General features: G+C 36.6%; 1 protein-coding gene across 3 annotated transcripts in view; it reads right to left on the bottom strand.

Moving 5' to 3' along the window:
- The window catches only part of Gabrg2 (gamma-aminobutyric acid type A receptor subunit gamma2), a 98167-nt gene that overhangs the window by 5126 nt on the left and 78141 nt on the right, over positions 1-14900 (bottom strand). For all 3 annotated transcript variants that reach the window (XM_045153496.1, XM_004661043.2, XM_004661044.2), the window contains 2 exons: positions 6488-6640; positions 32-237 (listed from right to left, as the gene is read on the bottom strand). In XM_045153496.1, coding sequence (XP_045009431.1) covers positions 32-237; positions 6488-6640 — 359 coding nt within the window. The remainder of the gene's footprint in view (positions 1-31; positions 238-6487; positions 6641-14900) is intronic.

The following is a 14900-nucleotide window of genomic DNA, read 5'->3' as shown; positions in this document are numbered from 1 at the left end:
TTCAATGGTCTTGGTGGGAAATAATACATACAGGGTTTTTCTTCTTTTTGTCTTTATCCTTGCTTGGTTTCCGATTGCTGACAAAGTAGTGCAGCGTGCCATACTCCACCAATGCAGAGAAGACAAAGATGAAGCAGACTGATACAAAGAGATCCATCGCTGTGACGTAAGAGACCTTGGGGAGAGACTTCCGGGCAATGGTGCTGAGGGTGGTCATTGTCAGGACAGTGGTGATACCTAAAGAAAGGCACACTAATATAGAACATGTGGGCTGGAAAGATAGCTCTACAGTTAAAGGGGGCTAAAAATGCATGCTTGATAAGCCTGCTGGCCCAGGATCCAGTACCCAGGAAAAGCCACTGGTATAAACTTGCACAATCATCTTGAGGAGTTTGTTTGCAGCACCAGAAGACCGGGAAAGTTTGAGCTCTATGTGTGTGCTCACAAGTAAAATAATAATAATAATAATAATAATAATAATAATAACTAGAACATATATATGTATAAAATGTCATATGATAGCATAAGCAAGTAGAACAATTGAGTCACTACTGAGATCATGTGTTTTGAGTCATCTGATAATTATGGGAAAGCTAGAATTAGTTTGTGCTATTCAAAATATTATCTGTGTACTGTTTATCAATCATTGTGATAAAAAACTGACTATATACCTGGAAATGTAATGAACACAGATTTCAATAATATGTTAGAGTTAATATTTTATTGATGGAGAATAATATGAATCAGGTAAGCAAAATAAGCATGATTTATGTTTGTGGCATATACTATGGAAAATATCAGCAATGAAGGAAACCTCATTAGGTGGAGTACTTGGGAAGGCTCACTTGAGGAATAAACATAATTTAAAGTCAAGTGAAGCTTCAAAAGTAAGAAACTAGTTTTTTGGCTTAATAAACTAAGGGAAGGCTCTGGGGACAGGAAATTTTGTCTATTATTGATTGAATACATTGATGTCTACTATTGGTGGAGGAGCATGAGATCAAGATGATGTTGCTCAAACAGAATTATTTATTATTATTATTATTATTATTTGGTAAAAGCATAGGACATTGTTTTACTTAAATAGCATAAAGTAATCATTTACTGTTGTTGAACACTGGAAGTGAGATACATCTGACAATCTGAGAAGACCTATGCAATGAATATAAGGGACATAATCACTAATATTTATGGGAAATTTCCTTGTGTGACAATATCATAAGCAGATGAAATACATTGTTTCATTGAATTTCTATGAAATGTTTTCATTCTGATTTGGAGGCAAAGAAAATGGGGCTAAATGATCATATCCCACAGCCTGTAAAGTAGCAGAAGAAAAAGAAATGACCACAGGATTGAAATAGTGAATTTCAAAGAACCCAAACAACTTATCCCTCCCTGTAGTTATTTTATAACATGAAAGGAATTTAAAACATGCAAACAATTAAAACCTTGCAGACCACCAAGGAAAGGTCTTAAGTTCTCCCACAAAAGCTGTGTTATGTATCAAGGGGTCAACCTGCATTTAGAATCACACTAGGTTCTAGTCCTTGAGATAGGCTTTTAGTTATCTTAATCATCTGAGACATGGCATCTCCATGTTTAGAACCAAGTTTCAAGGAGTTAGGCTTTTATGATTCTCATTCTTCATTTCCTATGATGACTGGACATGTCTTTCAGTACTATAAAAACCGTTGATCCAGGCCATAATCATCTGTAGTTTGGAAACACCATCTTTCATGGAGAATAAATAAACCCAGGAATAGTTCATGATGTAATGTTTGTCAACTTAAAAAGAATCTGACATAGTGATTTGGGAACTTGGGACTCACGGGGGTAGAGGGATGGACAAGGAAATATGAGAATGATATGGAAAATAGAAAGAAGCATTTTTCATATCAGGCATGTGCTATTTTAAGATGAATGAGCAGTGATAACACTTGAAGGGTTAAGAAAGATGAATTCTGACATATTTATTTCTGACCCCTCAAGTTTGTATTCATCAGAGGAAATCTAAAGTGCTAAGTGATGTTTCTAAGAATATGCGACTTCCTTGGGTCACTTCATTTTAACATAACATTAATGTTCCCCAAGTACATATGGTGCTAGGAAATCCACAGCAGGTAAAATCAGTAGTGATGTAAACAACTCCAAAGGCAATAGAAGACTTCAGTGTAGGGGAAGATTAGTTAAGGAACTGGAGCATATACCTTCTACTGTGCTGTACTAACCTTCTCCCTTTCTAGTCTCTGTTTTCTGGAACAAGTCATCTGCCTTATTCACAGTTGAGCATAATTCTGGGAGTCAGTAAATATTTGTTAATTGATGATGTGAACTAATGAATGAATAAATGCATCATGAATATGGAAATATCAAAGGGGCTCAATATACATTTGAGTATACTAGCAAATATGTATGATTTGTAGCAGCTAGTTTAATTATGTTGGCCAGATTGTATATTATCCAATAAAATCCTAACAATGAATCTGTTGCATCTTGAATGATTGTGGAACCATGCCCACTAAATACTTTTTTTTTTTTTTTAAATTACAAGTTGGAAAAGCACTGGCAACAGGAGGAACAAAACCTGGCCAGTCTAGTAAGTGGTATAATGAAATGAAAATATAGGCATCAATTACTTTACTGTGAGCCACAATGTCTTATTTCCAGGATTACATGAAAATTAATAAATATAAAGCAGAAAACACCAAACAAGTGGGAAAAATATAGGTTCCTGTTTGGGGAAGTGATCTGGATTCAAGGACTCACCTTCATTGTTCTGGAGAATCTTAAGAAGGCTTAAGATCCTAATCTACTCAACTGCAGCATAAATCAGTCATGGGAAACACTATAAAGGATGTGTAGATAACACCATGTATAAGGTACTCAAGGGGTCTGGAATATCCCTGACTGCTCCATGTGATAGCATTTAAGTATTAAGCTTGAAACTGTTTGGAGATGGTAGAGTATTTCTTCACAAGGCAAGGGAGCTGGGACATTGGTGATCTACTCTGAAGAGGATATAGGTAACCCAGACCCTTCCTGTATCTTGCTCTTCATTTCGTAGCTTCTGTGAAGTATACAGGTCTCCTCCCTACACCCTCACCACGATGCCCATCACACAGACCGAACACACAGGATCAACTGAACAATAACTGAAAACTTTAAAACTTTGAGCCAAAATAAGTCGTTTTTTTCATTTTCAGTTGGTTTGTTTTAGGTATTTGTTAGAGTGACAGAAACTAACACAGAATACTAATAAGTATTAAAATCTCAATAAATGTTAGAGGTTGACATCATTTATTTTAGAGAAGAAAAGATCTGCTTTCTAAACTAAAACCAAAAATAAAAAAGAAATTAAGTAGGTTGTGTACACATTAATTCACAGTGAACTTCTTGATTATTTCTAATTATAGCTCATAGTTTTTGCAGAGAACTTAAATAAACTGAATTGCAAACTTGACCTTCATTTTCACAATCAGGTTTCAAGTTATACTTGACCTATGAAAATGTCAGTATTTTTGTACATACCACAGATGAGCTCCTTTTAGAACACCTGGCATGTGACAGTTTAAGCAAAACAAATCTGACACGAAACAAAAATACTAAACTTGCAAGTAGGGATGATGTTATTTAGACCACATGAGAGTTTATTTCAAACCCACCTATATCGGGGATAACTGCTTTATATTTCTGGATGCTTCATATTGTCATGGAGGAAATAAATGTGATGGTGAGAAAAGAAGCAGGGAAGTGGCAATTTTACTTGATTCACTAGCCAAGACACCTTTGAGCCCAGTTTTGTTAAAGAATGAAATTAGATATCACCTGCCTTAATGAAATGAAAACTATGTATAGCTTTTACCTGTTCTTCCAGTTTTGACATGGGGTAAGCTTTTCAAGGATGCTATCTTACCTCAGATTACTTGGGTGAAATATACATATTGTTATTTTTGTCTTTCCACACACCCCAACTGCAGCATGATTAAGTCTCACAATGACCGGCTGTGCTTCAAGCTACATTGAGTGCTATAAGATCTGGAAATACCCATAAAATCGATAGTATCTCTGAGTGGGGTTGGTATCCCTGTCTTCATCCAGCTCAACTCTAGCTAAGCTCTGTGGGAAGAAGCTTACAGAATAAGGTCAAAAGTATTCAAGGACATCTCATTTCAATCTTGATTGTAGACACTGGCAATGATAGTGGATCTCAATGAAATACTTAGTGCTGTTCTAAGACGTGACTGAACTAATGCAGTCTACCTGGGATATATGTTTCTATTAAGTCCTAATATCAAAGCTAGAATCTTGGAAAATTAAATAAGTATCTTTTATGGTCACAATACGTCATATGTACTTTCAAAAGTGTTGGTCACAATATAAATATGCAGTTCAAATTAAGGCCCCCTGATTTGAGAAAAAAAACTTAAGATAGAAACACTTGTTCAGGTTGGATTCTCACCTTTACTCACACTTGGGCTTCAGCAAGGTCTCACATTCAGAACAAACCTATGTCTCATTAGCCAAGGTGTGAGTCCATTCCTACTGGCTGTGAGACTTTGTGTATGTTATTTAACTTTGCAGCATATTTACCTATTTAGCTCATCTCTAAAGCATGTGGTGGGTATTTGTGTGATTGCAACTTCTACTTGTACTTGCTGCAAAGAGTTAGAACTGTCACAGGGAACACACTGAGAATTTCTGGTGTATAAGTATTCATCATGGGAGGACATTTCTACTACGTGGAGGGAGCCTCTCCCTCAACTGGCTCACATGATTCCTTCTATCCCAGTGGTCTGTTGCTAGAACACACATTCAAAGAGTGGTTGACATGAGTTACTCAAGTGGTTATCAAAGGGTTTCAATCACCAGGACTCCAGAATTCAACAAGAGATACTGATTGAAATATTCTCTTTATAATAATTTTTGGGAAGAGGGTAGATTAGATCATATCTGTACATTTGTTCCATACAGTCATAATATATGCATTTATTGACAAATTGTTGAGGGAGTAGTTGTGTAACAGGTGCTATACTGGAAATGAATGATGGCATTTACTTTTTTTTTTTTTTTCCTTTTGACGGACATACAAGCTTGCAAAGAAGCACATTGACTAGAAACAGGCTAAATATATTTCTGGTTTGTTTTAGTATGTAGCATTAGACAAGATATTTGGATTGCTGAATTGGATTTGTAACACAAAGTACTGCATGTAACAGGAAAAATCAAAATAACTCCATTTTGAAACAGATGGGAAACCAAATTAGGTTTGGAAGAGGACAGATATGCAAATGATGTGGGTTTTTATCTCCCCTCAGTAATCCCTTGTGCCCTCAGTTTAATAACCTGGTGCAGAGCATTTCGTTAGAAAATGATGATAATCACTACCATTTCTCAGGCTCCTCTCTGTTCGGTGGGCTTTGATTAAGGTGCCTTACTTTACCCTAACAGAATCCTATGAGTGAGGTACAGGAAATGGTATGTGATTGACATTTGAGAAAAGACTGATTTGGAAACAACAAAGCGCATTGCACAGTCCTATTGTATGTGTAGCTGCAAATAAAGACGACCTGCACATCACAACTGAACTTCTGAGCTGTCACTGACACTGCCTGACGAGCCAGGGCATTTGTAATGCCTGTGATTCTATGTGTCGCAAAGCTAGTGAAAGCAAACTGAGATTTTTTTTTATCATTTATTTTGCTTTGTTTCATACTTGCTTAAACATTCAAATACCTTCATGTAGTAGGAATGTTTCATTTGTCCCTGTGTGCCCTTGGTATTACTTTGTCTAAGTAGGTCTATGTAGTCTTCTACCTCAGATGTAGAAAACATGTGAAAATCTAAACTATTGAACACATTCTGAAAATCCTAAAAGTAATTTTGCTTTTGAGATCTAACAGATACATTTTTTTCAAAATATAATCTCTTGATGGCTCTTCTGTAAAAGTCAATTACTCTAAATATAATCACTCTAACTATGCATGTTGGAATTAAGTGTCAGTGGTATGTGGGAACTGGGTAACAAGTCCAAGTGTTATAATACTTGCATTTGCCACGTTCTTATTCTTAATACTTTTACCTGGGCTGATTTCAAACTACCCATGTGACATCACTATCCACCACTTTGGGAAAGGATAAATTAAGTCAGTTTGTATGAGCTGGTATGGGTATGCTTCAGGGCACAGCAGTTCCTTGAGTGGGATAAAATTCTGACAAAATTAAGTTTTGTGGGTGTTTGTGTTTTTAGTAAATTTATTTTTAAAAAAGAAAATCTATGGAGGTAATTAAGGAAAATTAAACTATAGAACTAGGACACACATACACAACCCATGTTGGTTATCTTTAATATATATATATATATATATATATATATATATATATATATATATATATATATGCATTTGGGTAAAATCATCTCAGGTATGTCATTGCTTGTATGAGGTATTTATCTTGAAACAGCACAACATAAAGTAACAGTTCTCACCTAAAGATGTTCTGGCTGGAACAGCGTCCTTATTGATCCAGAAAGACACCCATGAGAGGACCACGATGAGTGTACAGGGGATGTAAGTCTGGATGGTGAAGTATCCCATTCTCCTGCTCAGGTCAAAGTAGACAGACATGACAACATAGTCCCCTGGAAGAGGAAGACAATTACCTATAAGTGCTTGATATTGTGAACAGAGGACCACATAGTGCCCCGTAACACAAAGATAACACCCCAGAAGCTCTCATGAAAAACACCCTGAAGCATTCAAAAGTAATGATTTATTCAACTCTTGTGCACATATTAAATGATAGTTAAATATAAGAAAACTCTTCTCTACCCTTTTAGGTTAAAAACAAAAGCACAAAACATAACCCAGTATGAAATGAATATCTAAATTTTAAAAGCAACTGAAGCACCACCCTAACCTTACTGGGAATTTTTTTTGTTTTTCATCAGGAGTTTGGATAACTCCTGGCAATACCTTTTGGCAGATCCACCAATTTCTTCTTACCAAAGTTAACCATGGCTGAGGCAGCAATCATGCCCTGAAAGCAAGTGGTCTATTAGGCTTCCAATGTGACATTAATAACCACATGGAGATGTGTGTGAAAATTATGTAGCAATTGCACTCAAAGACTCATGGGTAGAAATTTTAAACTAATAATGACCTTTTAGTGTATTTATTTTCATAGTATACAATTCTGAATATACATCTATGGAAAGTAGTTGGTTTTCTTCTTTTGTCGTAACTTCAAATATAACACATACAGCCAATGAGGGAGGAGATAAATTTTACTTGATAGTATCTTTATCAATTCCATATTTTGCTTTTTATTTCTTTTATTGTAATACCAAAGAAACATATAAGCTACTTTATTGGATATAGAAGAAAGCTTCAAGAAAGAGAGAAAGAGCAGAAAAGGTCTTCAACAGAATACAGTATCACTTCATGATCGAAAAGTTGGAGAGAATAGTCATGAACAGTTTATATCTCAACATAGTAAAGGCTATATATAAAGCACCAAAAGCCTACATAACACTTAATGGGGAAAGACATACAGGATTTCCATTGAGATCAGGAAGAAGACAGGGGTGCCCACTCTCACCTCTGCTCGTCAACATAGTAATAGAAGTCCTAGCCCCAGCAATAACATAGGAGAAATAAATAAAAAGGATACAAATTAGAAAGGAAGAAATTAACTTAGCCCTGTTTGCAGATGAAATGATTCCATAAGAAGTGACTGAAAGCCTCCATCTCAAAACTCCTAAAGGTGATTAATTCCCCCAACAAAGTGTCAGGATAAAAAAATCAATGCAGGGCCAAGATGGCGACTGCCTAGCTGTGCTGCAAATCCCAGGGAAAGAAAGATAGATGTAGATCCTAAGGAGAGAGCCACCCCATCATACCTCAAAATGGCCCTGGGTGAAACTAAGAAAAATTGGCGAAACAAGCAAGGGTGCTGTTTTCCTGATGAACCGGATACCAGCACAAGGGGAAAGTAGACCAACACAGAGAAAAATCAACGCCTACCAAATCAGAGAACCAGAGCCGCAGATGCCCCAACACCTCAGCACTGAAGCAGACCAAAAATGAACCCAACATGGCTCAGGGAAATTTTGCGGAAAGAATGTCAGAGCTACATGTTGGGTCATGACATGCAGACACATTTATCGTACCAATAACTGTGGGCTAACTTCACAATGCATGACCCATATACCTCAACAAGGAGGGGCCAATGAGGAGGGGTTAGGTCACGGATGACCCTAATAATGGTACCAAACTGCCTGTATTTGCTGAATACAAAACTAATAAAAAAAATCAATGCACAAAAATCAATACCCTTTCTGTATGCAAAGGACAAAGAGAAAGAGAAAGAAATTAGCTACATTGTCCAATTTTCAATAGTAACAAAAAACTACCTTGGAATAACACTAACCAAGGACATGAAAGACTTATATAATGAAAACATAATATAAAAAACTCATAAAAGAAATTGAGGAAGCCTGGAGAAGGTGGAAAGACCTCCCATGATACTATATATATAGAACTAACATTGTGAAAATGCCAATCTTATCAAAAGCAATATACAGATTTAATACAATGCCAATAAAAATCCCAGCATTATTATTCACAGAGATAGAAAAAGATAATTTCAAAATTCATATGGAAAGGCAGCAGGCCTTAGATATCCAAGCTTATCCTCAGCAAAAGAAACAACTCTGGAGGCATTACCATATCTTATCTAAAACTATATTACAAATGAATAGTAATAAAAACAGCATGGTACTGTCATAAAAACAGGACTATAGAACAATGGAACAGAACCCAGGACCTGGACTTTGGCTCAATTAACTACAGCTACTTGATATGTGGCAAAGGCCCTAACAATATATGCTGGAAAAAAAGACAGCATCTTCAACAAATGGTGCTAGACAAACTGGATAACCATGTGCAGGAAAATGAAACTAGACCCACACATCTCAGCTTGCACAAAAATAAGTCCAGGGATGGAGAAATAGCTTAGCAGTAAGGCTTTTGACTGCAAAGCCAAAAGACCTCAGTTCAATTTCCCATGACCCATGTAAGCCAGATGCACAAGGGAATGGATGCATCTGGAGTTCGTTTACAGTGTCTGGAAGCCCTGGCAGGCCCATTCACACACACAGTCTCCCCCCATAAACTTAAGTATTCTGAATGCTAGGTTCCTAGCTGATGGATATTTGGGAATTAATGCCTCCTGGAGGGACTGTGTTGGGGGAAGGCTTATGGGAGTTAAAGCCAGTTTCCCCATGCCAGTGTTTGGTATACTCCCTGTTGCTATTGTCCACCTAATGTTGGCCAGGGCGTGATGTCCACCCTCTGCTCTTGCCATCATTTCCCCCTGACATTGTGGAGCTTCCCCTCGAGCGTATAAGCCAAAATAAATCTCCCTCCCCCCCCCCCAGAATTTGCTCTTGGTTGGGTGATTTCTACCAGCAGTGTGAACCGGACTGCAGCACACACTCTCTCTGCCTCTTTCTTGCTCTCTCAAATAAATAAATTAAATTTAAAATATCAAGTCTAAATGTATAAAGACCTCAAAATAAGACCAGAAACTTTGCTACTACTGGAAGAAAAATACATATTAGGTACTTTCCTTGATATAGGAGTGGGAAAAGCCTTCCTTAACAAAACCCCAGTAGCACAGGAACTTAAATAATCACTCTACCATTGTGCTCTCATGAAGCTGAAAAGTTTTTTTCACAGACAAACATGCAATAAGTAGAGCCAACAGATGACCCACAGAATGAGAGAAAATTTTTGCAGGTTATACAAATAATGGAGGGGTAATTTCTAGAGTCTACAAAGAACTCAAAAACCTAAAGAATAAAAAAATAAAAAAAGCAACCTAGCTATTACAAATTGAACAGCTATAAACATGGTTGAGCAAATCTCTTTGAACTGAGACACGGAGTTTTTAGGATAAATGCCCAGTAAGGGAATAACTGGGTCTGTTGGTAACGCTATAGTCAACCTTTAAGGAAGGAAAGAAGGAAGGAATGAAGGAAGGAAGTAGAAAGGAGCACACTTGGGAAGATGAATCACTTTGTAAAGTGTTCTATACAAGCACAAGGACCTGAGTTCAGATCCATGTACCAATATGAAAACAGGGAATGTGGTGACGCTTACTTGGAATCCCAGAACTAGGGAACAGAGACAGGGAAGTACTAGGTACTGATGACAGATCTACCAATAAGTGCAGCCAAATCAGTGAGCTCTAAGTTCAATATAAGACCCTGTCTCAAAAAAGGAAGTGGAAATCTATCAATTAAGGCACTTGAAGTTGACCTCTGGCCTCCACACACAAGTGCACACATGTGTACCCTAACTTACATACACATATAATCCCACACATAATACAGAGAGAGGGAAAGAGAGAACGAGATACATTCCAACAATGAAAGAAATAACACAAAAGGAAGAGAAGTATACTTTTTAAACAACAACATTCAAGGGTATTTTTTTTTTCTCCCATTTCCATGTTATTGTGTTATTGAGCTTTCTTTACCTTTTAAATGTGTTTCAATTAAAACTTCGAAATATGGGCTGGAGAGATGGCTTAGCAGTTAAGTGCTTGCCTGTGAAGCCTGAGGACCCCGGTTCAAGCTCAATTCCCCAGGACCCACATTAGACAGATGCACAAGGTGGGCGCACCTGTCTGGAGTTCATTTTAGTGGCTGGAGGCCCCGGCATGCCTATTCTCACACTCTCTCCCCCACCCACACACACATCTGTCTCATTCTCTTTCTCTGTCTGTTGCTTTCAAATTAATAAATAAAAATAAACAAAAAATTTTAAAACTTAGATATAGTGTTTTAAAGATGGACTTAGTTATCATATAAGTGAATGAGAATCTGTATTTCACACTAATGATCTGACTCCATTTTCCTCTAGGTAAGTGTCTACCTGTTATAAGGTAATAGCTTCTGAGCATTCTTCATCCTTGCCTGAAAATCTGAAGCTTTTCTACCAGTAAATTATGGATCCAATCTTGGTAACAGGCCATTTATAAGCCAAGCAGTTTTACAATTACTGGCCAATGCTTGCCTTAGCTCCAAGGCCACATCACTTTTTATGCTTAAAAACTGTTGTTCTGAGGAGCCTATGGATTCAAATCCCTTTAAAGTGAAGCATTAGTTATTTCCTAAATCCTGATTTTAAATGCCAAACAAGTCAAAGATGGCTATTTCAGCCACTTCAAATGTGTCCCTCTTAATGATTTACCTCAACATATGATATTTAAGTCAAAAGATTTAAGAAACTGGACCTCCTTATTCTTAGGATGTAGTAACATAGAGTCTATTTTTTTATATTTTTGTTCATTTCTATTTATTTATTTGAGTGTGACAGACATAGAAAGAGGCAGAGAGAGAGATAGAGAGAGAGAGAAAGACAGAATGGGTGTTCCATGGCCTCCAGCCACTGCAACCGGATTCCAGAAGTGTGCGCCCCCTAATGCATCTGGCTAACGTGGGTCCTGGGGAGTCGAGCCTCGAACTGGGGTCCTTAGGTTTCACAGGCAAGCGCTTAACCACTAAGCCATCTCCAGCCCATATGGAGTCTATTTACATCAAGCTTCTAAATGTTTAACTAAGATGAATAAACAGGTGGATAATTTATGGACATTAACTACATGGAAAGACTCTCAAATTCAGTAATGATTTGTGCAATATAGAAAAATTCACAATTTTTAATTTTTATCCCACCAGACTGAGGAAAATAATAACCAGTTTATAATGCCTAACACTGAGAATATTAGAAAAGCTGGGAGAGTTACACACTGTTGTGAGGAATATAAGGCTTGATTAAACTTTGTGTAAGTTATTTTGCATCTAGTGGTCTAGGGCAAACACTGTGAGAAAAATGTTTTTAAATATTGCCTTTCATTGAGCATTAAGATTTTTTTAATGTCTACTGCATGACCAGAGTGTGAGAAGAATACCCAGTCCTTGTGCTAAAGCCCAGACTGGAGTTTAAAGGAGCTAGAGCAGAGCTGTGGAGAAAAGCCTAAATCAATCAGTTGCTGACCTCTGCATGTTACCTCCAAGGATTTCTGCCTTCATCCCCTGCTTACCAATCCAGTGAAAGCTTAGTCTCTAACTAACTATTTTGGGACACATTCAACATCCTTCCAATAGCCAGGTCTTCTTATGTCAAGAGAGAGGAAAAACAGAAACTGCTGTGGCCTTTGTCAACAAGCTGCCATCAAGCCAATATAGCATGTTAATATAGCATCCACACACAATAATAGTGCAGTCTGAGTGTAATGATGCTCACACACCAAGATAAGAGTTTATGAGCAGGTGCATTTCTAAAAGTTTGGAAACATACCAGTCTTTTATTCACAACGCTTAAATTTGTCTGTGTTCCTTTACAAAGAAGGTCTAAATTCCTTGGGCTGGCATCACATCTATTTGTAATTTGAAAGCCAGCTAGGCTTTCTTTTTTTCTTTGTAATCCTTTTCCTTGTCTCTAAACCCTAGGTAAATTAAGCAAAATATTTCCATTTCATGCTCTTCTGATTTCTTTGTCTTTACTCTTTCCTTTATCTCCCTCCCTGATGCTTGAATAATTTATACTATGTTTTATGTTTTACTCATCAAAACATTCTAACCATACATATACTATCATCATTGTGTAAGCACACACACACACACACACACACACACCATAGGATGATTCTATCATGGTGGCTATAATAAATGACAAGATAACAAACTGCACTGTGCAGATCATAGCATGTAACTTCTCATCATAGAAAGTTTAATTGGGCAGTGCTTGATTAAAGTCTTTCTAGAATTCCTTTCCTTATTCTCAGTATTAAAATTATATACCATATATATATATATATATATATATATATATATATATGAACATATATATATATATATATGATATGCTATATAACATGCATATGCATATAATTGTATATGTGTGCATATATATATATATATATATGCACATGTGCATAAAATCTCCTCCTGTTTATTCAATAATTAGCCATTGATAGCAGAACACACTAAAAATCTTACCTTGGCCTCTAAGGTTTAATACACATTTTTCACTAATTGGAGATTTTGTTGTTCCTTAAAGTATGCCCCATTCTGTGACTTCATGAAATGGGAACTTCATACATTAATATCTTTCATTCCATCTGTCATGTCTTATCTATACAGAACTAACTGATTTTAATTTTATGCTGCCATCCACCAAGTTCCTTGCTGGATCAAGTTTCCACAAGAAGAATTGAGAGTAATATATCATTATGGTTATAATTGAGGGGATTTGATTTTTGAGAATATTCTATTAAAGTCTGGATAAGAATTTATCTGTGAGTTCCATGAGAGAATTAGCTGTGCCTATTTTGTTTCTTATTTTATTCCCAGCATAATAATTACTTGTTACATAGGAGATAGTCAGTAATTATATGTTTATTGAAAGTATTCTTTTATATATATATATATTTTTTAAATTTGTTTGCAATCAAAGAGAGAGAGAGAGAGAGAAAGAGAGAGAAGAAAGACAGTGAGAATTAGTGCACCAAGGCCTACAGCCACAGCAAATGAATTACAGATATAAGTGCCACTTTGTGTATCTGGCTTTACCTGGATACTGGGGAATAAAACCCAGGTCATTACACATTGCAGGCAAGTGTCTTATTTGTTGAGCTATCTATAATGCTCTGTATGTATTCTTGTGTATCTGGCTTATGTGGATCCTGGTGAACTGAACCTAGGTCCTTTGGCTTTGCTGGTAAGGACCTTTACCACTAAGCCATCTCTCCAGCCCCTGAATATATTATTTTGTTTAGAATGTCATGAAGAAAATACTGGGCAATTTATAAACCAAAAGTCATTAAAACCAAGTAGATGTATGTATGTATGTATGTATGTATGTATGTATGTATGTATCTATCTATGTATCTATCTATCTATCTATCTATCTATCTATGTATGTATGTATCTATCTATCTCTATGCATCTATGTATCTATGTATCTATGTATCTATGTATCTATGTATCTATGTATCTATCTATCTATCTATCTATCTATCTATCTATCTATCATGTGTATATTTGTTACAAATGACTGTATAAGAAGTATTATCTGAGTATGTTGAAGACTTAATGACCCAAGATACAGGTATGTAGTCTAGTGAGCTTTGGCAATATTAACTGTTTGCCAAGAAAAAAAGATGGAACGGACCCAACTTGACAACTGTACTTAGCTATACTAAAACTCCTTTGGTGATTTGGTTTGTTGACTAGATCCAATTCGTGAAAAAAGGGAAAAACCAGGATTGGATACTAAAACCTATAAGCCTTTCATGCCAAGTCCAATAGGAAAGTTTTCACTTCATTTATTTTATAAAGTAGTGTTTGGTTTAGTCTCTTAGCTTCAAATACTGAAGAAAATGAACAAAGAAACTTCTATAAAAATATACTTGAAAATCAAATGTGAAAAAAAAATTAATTTCTAGAGTGAAAGTCTGTATTTTACAGATTCCATCTGAATGTCTGCAGGGGTAGGAGTATGGAGCTACAAAGTGTTGCAGGGATCCTATGTCAGGTTTCTCAGCAGCTGATCAGACTCCAAAAGTCTTTGGGTTTGGCTCTAAGCAAAAGTGGAGTTTGGAAAATAGCAGAGAGAAAACAGATGAATGTAGGTTGTCTTCCACTTATGTAGGAGAGCTCCCTGTAGGCTCTGGAACAAATTGTATCACAGAGTTAGCCCCCTTCCCCCGAAGGCCAGGTGGAAGGGGTATCATTTGTTTATTACAGGATGAGGTAGGGTGGCCTTAATATCCTGGTTGAGATGGCTGTATTTGGCCAAAGGCAATTCTGAGGAAAAGGGAACAGTCCTGAA

Source organism: Jaculus jaculus, chromosome 6 (assembly GCF_020740685.1).
Source record: "Jaculus jaculus isolate mJacJac1 chromosome 6, mJacJac1.mat.Y.cur, whole genome shotgun sequence".
In the NCBI taxonomy this organism is placed as follows: Eukaryota; Metazoa; Chordata; class Mammalia; order Rodentia; family Dipodidae; genus Jaculus; species Jaculus jaculus.
The sequence above is the reverse complement of the archived record's forward strand: the minus strand, read 5'-3'. Positions and strand labels throughout refer to the sequence as shown.